Source organism: Xiphias gladius, chromosome 23 (assembly GCF_016859285.1).
Source record: "Xiphias gladius isolate SHS-SW01 ecotype Sanya breed wild chromosome 23, ASM1685928v1, whole genome shotgun sequence".
Lineage (NCBI taxonomy): Eukaryota > Metazoa > Chordata > Actinopteri > Istiophoriformes > Xiphiidae > Xiphias > Xiphias gladius.
In genome coordinates this window covers 29,489,534-29,507,892 of record NC_053422.1, presented here as the reverse complement: position 1 = coordinate 29,507,892, position 18,359 = coordinate 29,489,534, and the positions used below count along the sequence as shown (strand labels likewise).

The window sequence follows — 18,359 nt, the reverse complement described above, 5'->3', positions numbered from 1 at the left end:
AAGGTAATGCACATCCTTTACCTCACATTGACAATGAAAGAGCTTGCCTTTTTTATATATAGAATAATAAATAAATATTGTAATCAAAATTAATCATTTAAAATTCAATATACACATATTTTAGTATTTCTTTATTCTTTGATGGGACACGAACCCACTTTCTTTACTCTGGGACTTGAACCCAAACTTCTTTATCCTTATTTTATTCTTTGATGGGGCTCCAACCCAACCTCTTTATACTGAGACTTGAACCTGTATGTCTTTATATTTCTTTATTCTCTGATGGGACTTGAACCCATCTTCTTTATTCAGCATCAACAACACACATATGCACAAAAATATTAATGTTGTTAATATGTTATAATAGCTTATAAATATTGATTATAAATATTGATATAATAGCTTAAAATTGAAGTAGGCCTACTTATAATATTAGGCTAAATCTAATGTATGCCACTACTTTCCTTCCACATAGCGCTTTAGGGAGTGGATTAAGTTTTAGTATCCATTTAAAATTATTATCAAATATTTCCTAAAACATAGTCAATGTTGCAGCCAATGCAGAGTCATCCACAAATTTACTGAAATCAATTTAGGTTATCTTATTGTGTGGCCTGTCATTTAAGCAGAGAAAAAAATACACATTTTATAAAAATAGAGAAAAAAATCTCCTTACCTTATCAGCCGGACACCGACTTGTTTATGATGCCAATTGTAACTGTGGATTTCCAGGATGAGGTCGTTTCATTCATGCAAAAGACAGAGAATTACAATTTAAAAATTGAGCTGCCTTAAGTATAGTAAAAGAGCATCAGCAGAGCATCAGCTGTGTCTCCATTAGTCTTCTTAGTGTCACTATAAATGGATACTGCAAACTATCCTAGACTTAACATAGTTTTACCTAGACAAGTTTCCCATCACCTACCCAGATAATCTTTACTCTCCAGCATCACCAGGTTGAAAAGGATGAGTCATTTCTCTTTTTTTTAGAACAATCTGGGTTAGCCTCCTACAGTAGGATACTATGGCCTCATCTCCAAGAATTTGGTCTGTATATGTTCCCTTATATAATTCTTGGCCTATGGGCATAACTCTACCTGTAAAAACTTCATGTAGTAACAAACCTATAGAAAAGCAATGTCTACCTCTGATATACATTTATCCCAGAAGGAGGCATCTCCTCCGTCATGTTTGTAAGCATGTAACACTCCATTAATTCGTTCAACAGCATCCCCACTCTGTGGATAGTAGCACAGTGCTGTATTAAATCAATACCTGTTTTTTCTGCCGAAAATGAGAATATAGTGTTACCAAAATAAGACAAAAGGAATTCCCCACCTTGTAATAATATCCTGCAACAAATGTTTAGCAGTTGATTTTGCCTGTTGATTTTATAGCATTGCCTGTTTACACGGAAAAGCTTCCACCTACTTAGGGACGATATCTACAACAGCTAGGCAATACTTAACCCAATGATATCCATCGTGAAATGTTGATTGTGTTGTGTGATTTGCCTGTGTTGTGTTGAGCACACACCAAACATCTTTTACAAAAAATTTCCAGGATTCCACGATGTGTCTGGAATTTTAATTGCATGTGCAGAAGTTAAAGCGTCCTTTAACGTCTCAAAAAGTCAGCAGCTTCAAAAGTCCAAGGTACGGGGTCATGTACATTCAGTCCAGTCACATGCGCCATATCAGAAAGCAATTTAGCCAGTTTAGCATAATCGCAGATCCACTGTCTACAATGGTACACTGTGCACTCTAAAAAAGACAACACTAGGTATTGGTTTAGGTATTGACATCACTGTTTGAATTCTGTCTTTGCCAACTGCCATTTGACTTCTGAGATCTCATGTCCTAAGTAGTGCACTTGTTTCACCAACTGGAGTTTTTCTAGTGACGCTTTACGCTACTGTGAATCCCAATAATTTAACAGGGCATTTCTATCTTCAATACAGTTTTCTTCAGATGTGGAACACACAAGCAAAACATTAGCCAAATCTATCACAGGGAGCACCTTCACATTGCTAGGCACAGAAAACAAAGTTCTGGCTGGGTTGGATACAACCGGTGCTCAAGCAAACACAGCCTCATTTACAGCGCACAAATCATGAACAGGTCATCAGGATTTGCCATCAGCTTACTCACTAGAAAAAGTAGTACGTTACATGGAGATGTTAGAGTTGGAAAGATTCATTTCATCTTTCAAGAGCTGCTCAGTGACGGGAGTCATGCTTTCTTCTGCATGAGGTCTTCAGAGGATACGTTCTTTTAATTGGACCTGTAATCAAATTTAGGAGCCACAACTAGTGGAGTATCATCTTTGATCAGACCCACATCATACATAGGAGTTGCCCACAACTGTTTAAGAACCCCGTGAAATGTTGGATTGGTATTTTTAGACTCAGGAATGTCCATGACAAACTTATGGACCATAGTGGAAGATGAATCTGGATCTGTTAATTGAACCGTTCTATGAACACTCAGTATGCAGTGGAAAGGATGGATGGTGGCTCTTTCCCTATAGGAAACAACTATATGTCTTGTAATGCCATTTCTACATCATTATCTGAAATAATAATGACCCTGCCAGAACAATATGAGGAATGCCAGTTTTCCAAAACAATTTCCTCTTTATTTCACTTAAATCAACATGCAAAACAAGAAAATCCTCTGTGATCACAATACCATTACCATACAACCTTTCCTTATATGTTTTGTCCAGTCCACTCTTTTCCCAAACTTTTGTCTGCACCTTCATATGCTACATGAGACACATTTGTGCAAAGATCATGCTTCACAAATTTTTCATTTTATACAATTCATAACTATACAGTTCCTCTCTATCTGAAGGGGGATCAATAGTCCAATAGTAATCTTACCTAAAAAAAGCAACGTGGAGAGCGGAATACCATAATAGAGGCTGATCAACAGAATTAGTCTTTTTTTTTTTTTTTTCAATAATGAGTCATTTTCAGTGCAAACAATAGTTAGGCCCAGAACGCATAACAAGCCTCTTCCTGGACAGGCTGGAACAATAACAATAGAATGATTTGCATTTGACACCCCAGAATCTTCACATCCTATTGGACACAACTTAGTCACTTTGCACTTTATAGGCAATCCTGAGACTCAAATACAGGCCTTAGTTCTTGAAGACATCTGAAGGGTTCTGTTGTTGATCTCAATGATTTCCCAATAGCACATGTCAAAGCCAACATTTCATATTGCCATGGACAGTAATTTTAAAGAATTGGGAGCTCTTCATACTTGTAGCGGAGAGAAAAGCAAAACAAGTCAGCATTTGATGAGTCACTTATTAGGGGTCTTTCACTTTCCTCTTGACAATCATGGCAGGATCTTCTTCATTCTCCTACCTTTCATGGCCAACATCAAATATTGTGTACTACCGTCATCATTAGGTGAGGAGTGGGGAGTGATAGATACACTGTTTTAATAGATATTGAGTTCTTTCCATTCTGCTAATAAGCTTCCTTGCATCTTCTGTCCTTTGGCCTGTGACCCCAAAAAATCAGTTGCGATCTGCCATTATCAAGAATATTCCCATCCCTTAAACATATCAAGGAATGAGGAAAGAGGAGGCTTCCAGAGGAGAAAAACGGAGGATCCTCTGTTGTATCCTATGCAAAGGTTTTTTAACCAATATCAACACTCTTTCAATCGTATTCTGTTTATTTATTAGTCAACTGGTCTGGTGGGATCAAAAAATACTTAACAGAGGAGATAAAAACCAAGACATACATAGAGATATAACACATAATAAAAAAAAATAAATAAATAGAAGGAAATTTTCACAAAGGCCAGTACATCTTGAGCTGCTTTATAAAGGTGTCCACAGTGTCCACAGATCTTAAATCCCATGGGAGGGATTTCCAAAGTTTAGGAGCCACAATCTCAAAAAGCCCAGTCTCCTTTAGTTGTAAACCTCGATCCAAGAACAACCGTTAAATCCTGATCAGAAGAACAGAGCTGCTGGTAACATAGGGCTGCATTACAAATATAATGTAGGCAGGAGCCTGGCCATGTAGAGCTATATAGTTTATCACAAGGACTTTGAATTGGATTCTGAATTTGATGGGGAGCAACACAAGGAGGGTATAAATTAACATCTCACTTTTTTCTGCATCTAGATGTAAGACATTAGCTGCCAGCTAATGTCCACATCTAGGCAGGTACTTTAGGTACTTTAAAACTGACAATTGCTATGTTTTGAGGTTTGAATGAATTAATTGAATATCATATGCAAAACAGCGATAGCACCTACGTATAATGTGCCCTATTAACTGTCATAAACAGTATGAGGCAAACAGAGTAGGACCGAGGACTGAAGCTTGGGGCACACCACACTGCTTCGGATGAGAAGGTGAGACTGCCAACAGAAACTGCAAAACTACTATCAAAGATATAAGAGGAGAACCACTGCAAGGCTGACCCAGAGATACCCACCCACTGCTCAAGTCTATCAACCAAGATACTGTGGTCCACAGTATCAAAAGTATCACCGAGATCCAACAGCACCAACACCAAACATTCTCTTACGTCGTCATGCATCAAAATATTATTCGGCTTATCAAAGATATTATGATCATCTACTGCAGGTTGTGAGTTGCTTAGCAAACACTTTTCCTCAAATTTTAGCTACAAAACGTAGTTTGGAGATAAGCCTCTATTTTGGGGTAGAGATAGATCAAGATTAAATTTTTTGAGAAGTGGTTGAATAACAGTTTGAGCATTGACACGAGCAGATATGGGATAGTTTTGCTTATGGAGAACATGACACTTTTGACAAGAGATGTTGGTATGATGTCAATGGGGCAAGAGGAGGATTTCTTACAGTTGACGAAGTAAGTAAACTCTTGGAGTGTTAATGGAATAACATTGTCTGGGTTCGAACCCTATTGCTCGGGGTGTAGTTTGCATGTTCTGGGATCTTTGCCATGCATACGTGGGTTTTTTTACGGGTACTCTGGCTTCCTCCCATAGTTCAATGACATGCAGCTGAACTTGTGACTTGTGAAACTGCCCGTAGGTGTCAATGTGAGCATAACTGGTTGTTTTTTTTTTCTATACGTTGGCCGTGTGAGAGACTGGCAACGTCTCTAAAGTACACCCTGAACAGGTTGCCTCTTGCCCAAGGGCTCGAGCTCCCCACAGCGGTATAGCTGATGGACGGAACTTAAGATGGGCCCTAAAGGTTTTCTGATGGCTATTATTAGCACCCATGGCGAGCCCTATAACTTATCTATATAATGTATATGAAATTTTGAAGTGACAAGAAATACACTTGCTCACAAACTGCCAAAACCACCAGCCTTTACACAGCCAGTCTTTGAGGACAGAGTCTCGTTTTTAAGTTGTATGTTATCTTTTCTTCCCCTTGTTTTATGTTTGTTTATATTCCCATGTCTGGCTAAAATTCAATAAAATGTCAATCACAAAAAAAAAGTTTTTGTCACCTTAAAATCCTATGTAATAAGGAAAGCCTGCAAGCCTTTTCATGTGAAAATTCAGTAGGAAGTGTTGCGTTTCATTCATGGTTGCTTAACATCGTTCCCTACCGTAAACAGTAAAGTTGTGGGTTGTAAATCCACACTTATGAGCTAAGAGAGGCACTGTCTTTAGATTGGAGGGAAACTGCAGAGTTAGAGAATATTTCCTGTGAATTCATCACTATGAGCAACACTTTTCACATTACACTTGTTCATATGGTATTATAGAGCTATGGCTCAGTGCAGCTTTAATGATGGTGCATCTGATCAATGTTTGGGTCATGCAAGTGTCATGGAGCCAGGAATGATAAAATATGGGAATCAGGGTGTACTCTGTGTCACCACAGACAACACCACACAGACTTTTCTAAACTGCTATGGAGGAACTGCTATGGAGACAAGGGTTTTACATGTGAAGGGTCACATATTTCTTTATGCAGGTGTTTGACCAACCAACCAGCAGGAGTCACTAGTGCTGTACAGCTACTTTTCAAAGGTGCTTTTTAAAAAAATGATTCCATTAACATTGTTGGTGTGTGTGTGTGTGTGTGTGTGTGTGTGTGTGTGTGTGTGTGTGTGTGTGTGTGTGTGTGTGTGTGTTGTGTGTGTGTTATGCCAGGTTTATGCCAGACTGTCTCAGGTCCCTAACATGCGTGTCTATACGAGACAGGAGATCCCTGAACGTTTCCATTACAAAGGAGGAAAGTTTGTTTCACCCCTGACGCTTGTGGCTGAGCCAGGCTGGTTTATCACTGAGGTAACAAACAATGTTTCATTTGAATAACCACACTGACTAGGACAAATTCTACATCCCTTCACCTGCTGATTTTCTTACTCAGCGCAACTGCATTTGAAGTGAATGCAAAGAAATGAATGGACATGGACAGATGAGTGAGGGAAAAATTTGTGCTTATTCTAAGGCTCTGTAGTGGGATTTTCTGTATAATGTTATCAATGAAAAATGGAAATATAATACACAGAGAGCTTTGATGTGTTTGAGTTAAATTGTGCGCAATAGGAGGAAAGAAGCCACAATATACACTACCAAAAGTGTCTCATCAGCAAACTGCATTTGCCCAGTTGACATGGAAATAAATGCAGCTATTTAAATTTTCCATGATTTTGAGCACCTCAGGGGCTTTTTTCCATGTCGACCTAAGTTAAAGGTTCCCTTCGGAGGTTTTTACCTCTCGTATGGAGCAATATTTTTTCATTTCTGTTCTGCTTATCTATCATCATGTACATGCATGCAAGTGACACAATATACATTTATTCCAGTGTTTTTATCACCATCCCACTGATCAACAGGTGGCAGCAACACAGATATACAGCAGTCTTGCCAGCAAATACACTGAAGAAGAAGACTGGTAGCTAGTAATTATGGATGTCAACAATGCAGGATTTAAAATACTTATAGTATTCGATTTGCAAATGTTTTAATGAAGACGGAAATGCATTCAGCACATTTCTCTGAACTCAAGCATACACATTATGTGTAACACTTGTTTTGGTGAGTACCACGCGAGGTAAACATAAGTTTGGTTTGTTTACAAGAAAACTCGACAGTGCATCTTTAAATTTGATCGTTCTTTCTTGACCTTGGAAACAGCAGCTGATAAAACAATCTCATCTTTTGGTAACAGTTCTGAAGTGTTCATCTGTAGCACATGTGGACTGGTATTATTGCGGCCATTAAAAATCCACACTTCAGTCTGTCGTTTGTTAAATCGTTTGTTGTGTGTGTGTGTATGTTCATTCACTCCAGAACAAGGCAAGACTCCCATACTGGAAAAACGACTCTGGGGACCCCTCAGCTTGGCAAAATGGCTGGCATGGTTATGACAACGAGTTTCTTGACATGAGAGGCTTTTTCTTGGCAACAGGACCTGGTAACAGACAAAATTATATTTTATTCTGGGCATTTTTTACACCTGTGATCTATCAAAGAAAGCAACACACTACTTAACCAGTGTCCTTCAGAAACCATACAATTTTTCTCCTGTAATCTACTGTGTGTCTAAAGCAGGCTGGACCATGCCAGTGAACTGTGCAGGGGAAATGACATGTTTTGCTGCTCTGTCAGTATGCTCTCTTGTTTGTGGTGAAGTTAAATATTGTAATTGTAATGTCAGGATATTATTTTGAGATATAGATCTAATTATGTTTTCTTAATTTCATCCAGACTTCAAGTGTAATGTTCGGGCGGCTCCAATTCGAGCGGTGGACGTCTATAACGTGATGTGCTGGACGCTGGGAGTGGAACCTTTGCCAAATAATGGGTCCTGGTCTCGGGTAGAGTACCTTCTGAATGGCTCTGATGGTCCACCCCAACCCACAACCCTCTGGACCTGCTGTATTGGTTTGTTAGGCATACTGCTGTCACTATGAGACTAAAACATTTAACAGTTCAGTGTTTAAGGCATCTGATAATAATGAGAAATTATCTTCTAGAAAGAGTTAGAACATGCATTTGAAAGGAAGAAATGAAAGGAAAGAGGCTCAAATTTTCTCTTCTCTCTCCAGCTCTCCATGTCTGATCAAAATAAGTTGACGTCTGAGATGGTACATACCATCTCACACCATACTATTATACAGAAGTATTATATAGACTCATTAAGCATAATAAAGCATTACTGATTTCTTGGTATTTGTAACATGAAGCTGTTGGATGTATAGCTCTTCTTTCCTTTCCATGCATGTTTGTTGCATGTTCTAATTTTCTCCAGAAAACAGTAATAAACAAAATCAAAACCCCTGCATATCCAGATTAGAATGAACTGTTTTGGCAGTCACAGAACATTTTTAAACTGATAGACTTCATGCAGTGAAGGAGGCAAAATCAACATCCTTTATGCAGTGAAGGATGCTGATTTTGCCTTCTTTTCATATGTGTAACAGCTAGAATTTGTATTATGAGACTGATATAAGCTATACTTTTTTTAAATTGGTAAAGCACAAACATATGTAGGAAATGTTTTGAAACCCTAATTTTACGAGACACGTTTATTCCTTGTGCTTGTGCTCTTTTTAAAATTTAATTAATTTAGTCTGTATGTGTAAAGTCTGAGATCCTTGTTTTGATCTGGTTTTTAATTCAGCTATTCATGTCTTTGTGTTGGATTTGTCAGACCCTGTAAGACAGATAGTTTGCGAAAAGTGCTGTAAAAAATGATTGTGCTTTGATTTTGAAACTTTTAATTTTGGCAGCTGATTTTGATTTATTTTTAGTCTCAGTTTTTTGACTAAAATGTATTTGTTTTAGTCACATTTTATTCATTTAATTATTGTTAGTTTTAGTGTAAATTTGGTTAATGAAAACTAGAAAAATTTAATTCTAATTTTAGTCATGCATTTCTGAAAGGTTTTTACTATTTTATTAGTATTATGTATTGCTAACTTTCATAAATAATGGTTTAAAATAGTATTTGTATGTATATTTGTATTTAAGAAAATAGTGTTGTCCAAATTATGGAAAGAATTTGGCCACTTTTTTTTTCAAATACATCTTACATTTATTTAAATTATTTAATGTAATTTACAAAATACTGACAGATTTACTGGGATGACATTTGTCTAATTAAACAGATATAGTGTAGTAGAATATGGTTTCACTGTGATCGCAGGATATATTATTTTTAGAACTAGTACAACTGCATTTGCAAAAAAGGGTCATGAACAACAAGACCTTCAACAAAGAGGCTACAATTGTGTCAGTGTTAAAGCTGCCTATAACATAATCTATAAAATACTCTGCACTTTAACAGAACATAATATGTTCTGTTAAAGTAAAAATAACATGAATCATTTGTTTTTCATTTATTCATTTATGTTTTGCTTTTAGAATGAAACTAGTTGTTCTATGTTGTCATTAAGTAGAGGCCCCTTGTCTATGCATTTTAGACGCTCATGTTAGAGCATGTTAATATCAGATTGTTTTTGGGCAGATGGCCAATCATCTTCTATTCTTTAGTCTTTGAAAAAAACTATAAAAAGCAAGACTTGCGTTTCTGTCTTTGAGACATGTCCGTCTGACTTCCAACTCCTGTAAGGTATTGTCTCCACATTGTACAATATATTTTAATCCTCAACCCATCAATGTTTTGTGTGTTTATTGTGTTCAGAGTGTTTACAGTAAACGTCCATGACAGTTCATTCAGTAACATTTAGAATAATAGCGAAAATGTAAAGCAACTTGGCCACAATTCCAATAACTTTACTAAAAGACAGACTGTAAATATTTTCCCCCTTCTCTTAAATAGTTTGGTTGGCAGTGCAAATGAAGAACAAGTGAAACTAAAATAAAACTAAAGATGATAGCAAAACAATTTGCATATAGTAAAATCTTCAGTAAACAGCAATCACGCTCGTTAAAAATGGTTAAGAAGACTCTTTCTGCAAATGCCTGAGAAGCTGGCATCACCAGAAGGTCTAAAGCGACAGTGGTAATCAGTGCCACTGTAGTTAAGGTGAAAGTGTGTGCCAGTCTCATCAGAGATGGCTTATGAAAGCACTTCTTTTTGCTTATTGATTTCTTACTTGATTCCAGGTACAGAGGGCCTGTGCCTTGTGGACTTTGCAGGACATTTTTAAAGGACTCTAAAACCAGGTTGCTCTTGGTGATGATGAGATAACCTCTGGTTTAGTGACATCATCCACATCCATATTAAGGCTTGTTGTTTATCAGTGTACTGTTAGTGTTATATAGTTGTTAGGTTGTATAGTTGTAGTGCATTATTTGTGTGTTTTTTCTGTATATCTTGTTTAAATGTAAAACTGGAAATTAAAAAAAAACCAAAAACATAAATTTCATCTTCCTCACAATCATCCCTTGCCCCGTCACAAACACAAATTTGTGAAGGGGAAATTTTGCCCACATGTACCTCTGCTTGTTTAAGGGGCAGTTGACTATTCTAGTACTCATCATCAATAAGGGCCTCACAGACAGTGGGGTTGAGGAAACATGCAACTGGTAGGTGACAAGACTTCTGGTCCTCTGGATCCAAGATACTGCTGAAGCACTGGGTTTATTTTTGCTCTAATTTTTTGTGAGGGAGAGACAGGATCCCAGTAATTTGATATTTGTACATATTCAACAAGGTGGCTGATGAGATCAAAAAGGACTGAAACCACCAGGGATAATGACATGGTGTCTTTGGAGTGTTTTAGTATGTTCTGTGAACGGCAGGAGCAAGTCAGGCAAAGCTTCCAGCTTTTGCCATTCACTTGGGTAGCAGACTATCCCATCCCATGCTATCTGCAAACTGGCAGAGTGTTCTGTAATTGAACAAGGCATTTGATCATCAACAATGAGACCACACTGCGGCTGCATTCTCTGAGTTGCTATAGAGGATTTCCAAATAGCTTCACCACTGACCTGACTTTGTCAAGGAGACTGAGTGTTTTTTCCTCCTTTTGCACCATGTTCACCACAAGCTGTAGTGTATGAACTATGCATCTCTCTCATATCTGAGATGGCACTATACCTAAGTAGGGATACACATAAGAAGACACATTATGATGATTATTCAATTTGGCTCTCAATTTTAGCAGCAGGATTCCAAGGACAAAATTGAGGCATTAGGGGACCCACAATCAAACTGACTTTAACACAGTCAGAGATCTAAAAAGAATTTCATTTCAAAAGGTAACTATAGTGTTTTAAGAGAAAAAAGAAGTGAGGCATGAATTAGCAGAGAACCAAAGGAGGGGAGGATGTAAATGGAGGGAAGAAGCCAGCCTATCGCTGACGCTGATAATCTTGTTTGCAAAAGGGATCTTTTTAAAGCTTTGTAAAAACTGTGTGCATGTTATTTATAAAACATTTATAAAAATTCTAAGCGGTAAGATTTGTCATTTTACTAAGTGTTTTTTTATTATTATTATTTTGGTCATAAAATATCACTTTGACTGTTAAATGAGCATTTTAAACCTAACCCTAATTCATGAATTTAAAAAAAAACTGTTAAAGGGTTCTACCTGTTAAAAATGTGTTTTTGTCTTGCCGCTGGATTTCCGTTACGCGCTCACTACATTTCAGAAGGAAAGATTCAAAATGCATTTTAATCCACTGCATGCAAAGTTAAGCAATGTATTTATATAGTGATATCTCTTATCTATTACTTTACTGTGGTGCTGAAATCTGCCTCTCTCTGTCTTTCAAGATCAAGAAAATTATCGGAAGAAGTTTGTATGAATTGGGATGAAATCATTTCCGTTTTTTTTTTCCAAGATGACTTTTAGGATTGGGTAATTCATTGTCAATTACTTTGCTATAGGAGCTAATACTTCGCTATAAGAGGTGGTATCTTTTCTACAGTGCAAAACATTATTTTATAAAGTATGATACACTTTAATGGATTGAACTGCCCAGCTGTATAAATAGTAGTTACTTCCACCAGCTACAATAACAGTTACTAGCTTGCTCCAATATATGCAAATCATACTTGAGTAAAGGATAAGAACACAACCAGATAACACCACATTAACCCCATTAGATATGATTTAATATGAATTAATCGGAGCTGTTTCAGAAGGTGCAATATAGTTAGATTGTTCTTGGGTCCACGATCTAGTGGCCATAAAATGAACTGTGCCTTAATAGATTTATACCACTACCTTACTCCCTTAGAGTGATCGTTTAACCTGCAGGGTACACTACAGCATGAATGAAACACTACATTTACTAACAGCAAAAGAGTAGCCAATAAGTAGTTGGGGTGGATAGCTAGCGTACAAAGTGTAAGGCATCCAGAATCTTTTCTTTGGTTATGTTTAGGCAACAAAAGTACTTTGTTTAAGGTTAGGAAAAGATTGTGGTTTTGGTAAATCATTAATAAATATGTTGTGTCTGAGTGTGAACTTTTTCTGTAATAAACCATACCGCAATCCTTCCCATCCCTTAGCCAAGTTCTGTGAGTACCTTAAAAATTTTAATAATGCTGTAGTCACTACAGTATATTGTACTGAGATCTTGTACTAAGATCAGATCTTTTGGTGGAAAACAAAATACATTGTGAAATTTTGTCTGATAGTATCAACGTATTTGTGACTCGCCAAATACGTAAATTAACAACATATCCGCACTATGTTAAGAAAAAAACATAATGTCATTGCAGTTTGCTGTTGCAGTTTAGTTGTAGCCATAATTAAAAATGTTATAGCCATAATTATTTTACATCTTCAATGTAAATATTAAAACCTGGATGAAAGTAAAGGACAGATGGTGCGGTGGTTAGTACTGGCACCTCACAGCAAGAAAGTTCTGGGTTTGAGCCTGTTGGCTGGCCTTTAACTTGTTGTGTGGAGTTTTGCATATTCTCCCCGGCTTCCTCCTACAGTCAAAAGACATGCAGGATTGGTTTCAGCCTCCCTGCGACCCTCAAAGGATAAGCGATATAGCTGAAAGATGGGCAACGTATTTCCAATAATGTTATCAAACTTTCAATCGAAACCTTAAGTAACGGCTGCATGACTTGTTTTTGGAATTCCTTTGCTTTAATGTGATTTTAAAAGAATAATTTCATTCAACCATCACTTTTGACCCAGATGCTCTCAAAAGCAATTTTCTGAAATAGACACGTTAAAGGTTGGATTGTAGAGGTTAAAATTGTTTAATTTGATTTTACTTCGAAACTCTATCCAAAAGCTACATGTTCATTTTGAACTTTATTTGCTGAATTAACCTCACTCTTACTCCTACGGTGTTAGTTAAAGCTTCAGTTGCTTCCCAGATAGAGAAATTTAGAGCCTGAGTGAATAAGGAGACTAAACTGTTTTTATCAATTCATTTCAATTCAGTTTCATTTATATAGCGCCAAATCATATCGACGTTATCTTAGGGCACTTTTCACATAGAGCAGGTCTAGACCGTACTCTTTATAGTTATACTTACAAGAGACCCAATACTTGGTGACAGCGGTGAGGAAAAACTCCATTTTAATAGGTAGAAACATTGAACAGAACCAGACTCATGCCTTGACCAGCCGGTTGAGAGAGAACATAGCACAGTATATGTATAACATAAAGATGTATGACAATAATGAGACTAATAATAAAACTAATAATAGGATAATGGGGGTAGTAGGTGGTCACAGATCCAGACTCTGCAGCACCAGGGGCAGAAATACCTGCAGAAAGCGACAGGAGGAGAGAGGAGAGAGACGAGAACACGCGAAATTACGGGAAAGCGAAGAAGTTAAGTTACAAACGAGCACTGATGCCATATGAATGCATGCAGATGGAGAGGAAGTGGAGCTCGGTGCATCATGAGAAGTCCCCCGGCAGTCTAGGGCTACAGCAGCATAACTGCTGGTGGTTCCAATTATGCATTACAATTGACCCAAAAGATATCATTTACTTTTTACTTATATTGCTTATTTTGAAACCTCTAGTTTTTTTTCCCAGAACCTCTTACAAAATAGTTTCTGTTTTGGAGACATAAAAAGTTGGAAGATTGTGAAGGAAAAAAGTGTTTCGAAAAAATTCTAGTTTCCCTGGTCAATGTACATTTTTAATATCTTTTGCTGAGATGATTTTGACGATTATCTTAGTTCAAACATGGATTTATGCTTAGATGCTTTTTCAAACAACTGTTGTCAGTATGAAATTAAAGAATTTGATAAATATAAAGGACAAAAATGTTGATAATATTTCACGAGAGACTTGTGAAAGTTTTTCAACGTAATTAATTTTGAAGATGGTCAAATGCTCTTAAAAACAAATGTAAATGGAAAGACTAAAAATTTAATGAAGACGAACAAAAAAGTGGTATCTGAGTGGTATACTCAGTGCTTTTCTGTCCATATGCTGATTAAAAAAAACACTTTCATAAATGGAAACAAAAAAATACTAAGTGAAGGCTGAAAAGGTGTTATGAGTTTCTCTCAAAACCAATTACAAAAGCAGCATATCTTTATTGTGAAACTGTGCTGAGATGTTGACTTTGACTATCGTATTAGTTCAAACTTCAAGTTCTGCTCAAATACTGTTTGAATCGCCTTTCTTTAAAATAAAATAAAATTTTTTAAAAAAATGGATAAATTTGGAGGACCGTTTTTTTTTATATCTGAGTTTTACTCAACATGTTATGAAAAGGATAGGAAAAGGAAAATAAGGAAAGTTATTTCTGAAATTCTTGAAATCCTTTTTTTAATTCTCATATACTCAAAAACAAGATTTTTTTAATAACTGGAAATATTAAAAACCGGATTAATAACTAGGACAAAATGGTTTTACATTGGTTCAACCGTTTATTCTTTCCAAATGCCTTTAAAAACAAGTTTCTTAAATGGGCATATTAAAAACTGGGTACCAATTAAGAATAACATGGCATAATCTGGTATCTCACCGTGAACCAATTGATTCTTCTCCTTTATACGGGCTTTGGCATAGCGTGGTTTGTGAAAACTACCAGTACTGCCTGTTCAACTGCCACAGGTCCCACCAAGATGTTGGACTGCAGCCTCCCATCTGTTGATAGTTTCCCGTTCCTTCCAATCTTTACAAGGATACCCACCAAACATCACAGAATTCTATGAACATCTGAACCTCCCTTGCTAAGTATATGGATACTTTCTGAAAACACAACCTATGTCGACTTTAAGTTTCATTCACTGATACACTTTTTGTCAAATTCAGCTAATATCTCCTCACTATCTGATAGCTGTCCATTCTGTGCGCATGCTGTTAAAAAAATCTGGTGTTCCTACACAGCCCTGGCTCTGTAAACGGGAAACAAACAAGGTGGCTCGGACTGACCCACACAACACTATTCCAGCCAATCAGCAACAGGGGGTGTTCGTGCTGTGGCATAGGAAAGAAAAGGGGAGATGGGAAAATAGGGGCAGTGGGAACATGAGATGGTAAATCTGGCACATGCTAATGTGCTATATTCCGCAAAATAATTGCATTGGGGAGAAGGAAAGCTGGCCAAGAAACAGCCAAAGAGGCCAGAAGAGCAAAAATTGAAAATAAAAAAGAAAGTGCAATGGCAAGGGTGAGGAGACGGATTAATATGGTGAGGCTTTCCAACAGTGGAGTAACATGGCAGCATGGTCAGACTGGGATAGAAATGAGAGGCACATAAACAGGCAAAGAGACTGACAGGGCTGATAAAAACTTAACGTATTTTTTTTTACAGTCCACTGGCCCACCGGTATTTGTCCCGGTAGTACCGATGGCCAGTCCGACTATGCCCCCAAGCGTTAAAAAGCAGAAGCAGAAAAGCAGATGTGGAGGTTGCTCGGTTTCTGCTTAACAGGTGGGTAACATTAGCCTAGAGATCTTTCACAGAGCCAATAGGTCAGTATTGTTTTGTCCCAGTTTGTGATAGCTAATCCCAACTGGTTAGTTAGCAAGCAGGGACCTATGTCACACCGTGTTTACAGTAGCATTAAATTACTTGCCCACGGGACATTCAGCATACTTTCTAGTTTGCCAAAATAGTTTGGTGAGATATTTGCTACAGCAGCAGGAGAGTTGTCTGGAGCTGATGTGCTTGGCTAAGGGAAACCGCAGTAACTGTAGCAACAGTTTGTTAACCCACAACCTAGCCAACGTTTGTTACATTACTTTCTGTCTTGTTGTGGAAGATTTTCTACAAAGGACTCTGAACACAATTAAACGCACAAAACACTTGTAAGTTACGATATAGGAGACAAACAAACCTTATCACAAGAAGTCAAAGGAGAGTATCTCGATAGAAAGCGTGTTACAATCATCTTTATAGTGTTTCTTAAGACATAGAACTTAGTTCTCAATGGTTATCTTTATTTCTACCCAAACACAGGCATAGCTTGGCTTATTTCCATATATGGTAAGGCGAAAGCTACATCGGTAGGCTCCCCTGGACTCATAAAACATCTGTCTAAGACCCCTGGGAGAGACTTTGAAACTTGGCTTGTAACTACACCAGTCTCACAACAGGACACATCGATGGCTCGCAATGCTACTTCCACATCATGAGCTGAAAATGCTAGTGATCCAGCAAGAACAACACGAGGGACGCAAGTCCTCCAGAATACGTTCCTCTGCATCTTCATTTAGATCAACGAACAAATCAAAAAAATCCTCCACGACCACATTGCCTTTACCTTGTAACGGTTCTTCATCCCTATTCTTTTTCAAAATGTTCATCTGCTCTTTCATGAGCTTGGATCATGTCACACAGGTGTTTCACCACTATGGGCTTAAAAAAAAAAACCCAACTCTTGTGTAACTGAAGAGGGATCAGTGTTCCATATCTGGGAGCCGTTGAGGAGTGGCATACCATTAAAGCCGAAAAGTTCATCAAAAGGGTCAGTCATAACTCTAGCTGGACCCCGAATGTTTTCAAATCAAATACAATGCCAAGGCAACCACACACAAAAATGCAATGCTGTTTTTCTAATTGAGAAGCATCTCAAACTCTGCTTACCATTTATCCTTAGCAACAAAAGCCTCTCTTTAACTGGTCTTCAACACAGTTTTTTTCCAGAAAAATCTGCTCAGCAAAAACCTTCAAGGCAACAAGTTAAACCCTATTCTACTAATCTATTCATTAATTAAATGTAAAAGTAAGACGAGGTCTTCTTCAATGACTACAATCAGCAAAAAGGGGAAAGAAGAAGAACGACATCATATTCTTCACTGATTCCATCTACTTATGGACTATGTGCAACAATTATGCATATTTATCTAGTGAGGGCATCGGCCTAGGAGGCAGTGTAAAGATTTGTAAAGACGGACACAGACAAAGACTCTCCCTACCAGTGTCCCAAACCCCTTCTCCGTCTCTGTCCTACCCTTTCTGCTCTGCACCCAACACAGCAACACCCGGCACCTCCTGATACATCCATACAGCCAGCTGCCAACCGCCAGCTCTACCCATCCTAGCTTCCTTCCACTCAGTCTGAGGAGCAAGCCCCACAGTTTCCTGCTGGCTGCCTCCAATGGCAAAGTCTTGGACACAGACAAGCTTTTTACTCGTAAGAAACTACTGTCGAAACGCTGCAGCACCACCGTCAACGCATGAAGCTTTTGAAAAAGGAGACCCTCGGAAGTCCTCAATACCTCATGATCCACACAACAAATGACCTGCACAGCCTCCACAAAGACACTGCTGAGGCAATGAGGAAGATAGCAGAGCAGACCAGTAGGGATTTCTACTACTTCTCCTGGATTGTGGTCTCCACCCTACTGGCTAGGACAGTAACCTCTCTTTATGTCATCCATGACATCACTATGGACATCGGCTGCCCTGTGTGTTTCCCGCCATTGTGATATTCTGGCCTGCCCGAATTGTGTTGCAGCTGTGTCTTATTGTCTTCCCTCTCCTAGTGTATTTACCCTCTGTGCTTCGTTCCTTCTGTGTCAGTTCATCTTCGTTCCCAGTAACAAGTGTTCCAGCATTCCCTAACGTTAGTTTTCTCCATGTGACTTAGTTTCTGTTTTTTGGACCTCGTCTAGCCCTTTGATTTTTATTTGCCTGTGTACCGACAATTTCTTCAATAAAAGATTTAAAGAACTTTTATACCCCCTTTTGTCTGATTTGCACTATTGATTCCCCACCGTAGAATGTTACAATATAAGCTGCTGGAATAGTCAGGGTCTCCGTTCCTAAACCTTTGAGCTGAAGAGTGAAAACCCTGAATTCAAAAAATATCTCAAGACGTTGACATAATTGTGTTGACAGTGTCAAAATGCTAACTGCTCACTCAATGTCCTTCAGAATATAATGAAATCGTGGTGACGTTTGTAAAATTAAAGAACATACATAAGGGTTAGAACATCGGAGGGGATCTTGGTGTGGTTATAAAAGAGATCTTTGCAATCAGATCTTACCAGTAAAACAGGGTAAATCACAAATTTT

At 37.9% G+C, this 18,359-nt stretch overlaps 1 protein-coding gene across 1 annotated transcript in view; it reads left to right on the top strand.

The window, feature by feature from the left end:
• The window catches only part of enpp6 (ectonucleotide pyrophosphatase/phosphodiesterase 6), a 28,648-nt gene extending 20,748 nt beyond the window's left edge, over positions 1-7,900 (top strand). Inside the window, exons 6-8 of the mRNA XM_040120323.1 lie at positions 6,132-6,269; positions 7,278-7,401; positions 7,695-7,900. Of these exons, the coding sequence (XP_039976257.1) occupies positions 6,132-6,269; positions 7,278-7,401; positions 7,695-7,900 (468 nt within the window). The remainder of the gene's footprint in view (positions 1-6,131; positions 6,270-7,277; positions 7,402-7,694) is intronic.
• The last annotated feature ends 10,459 nt before the right edge of the window (positions 7,901-18,359 follow it).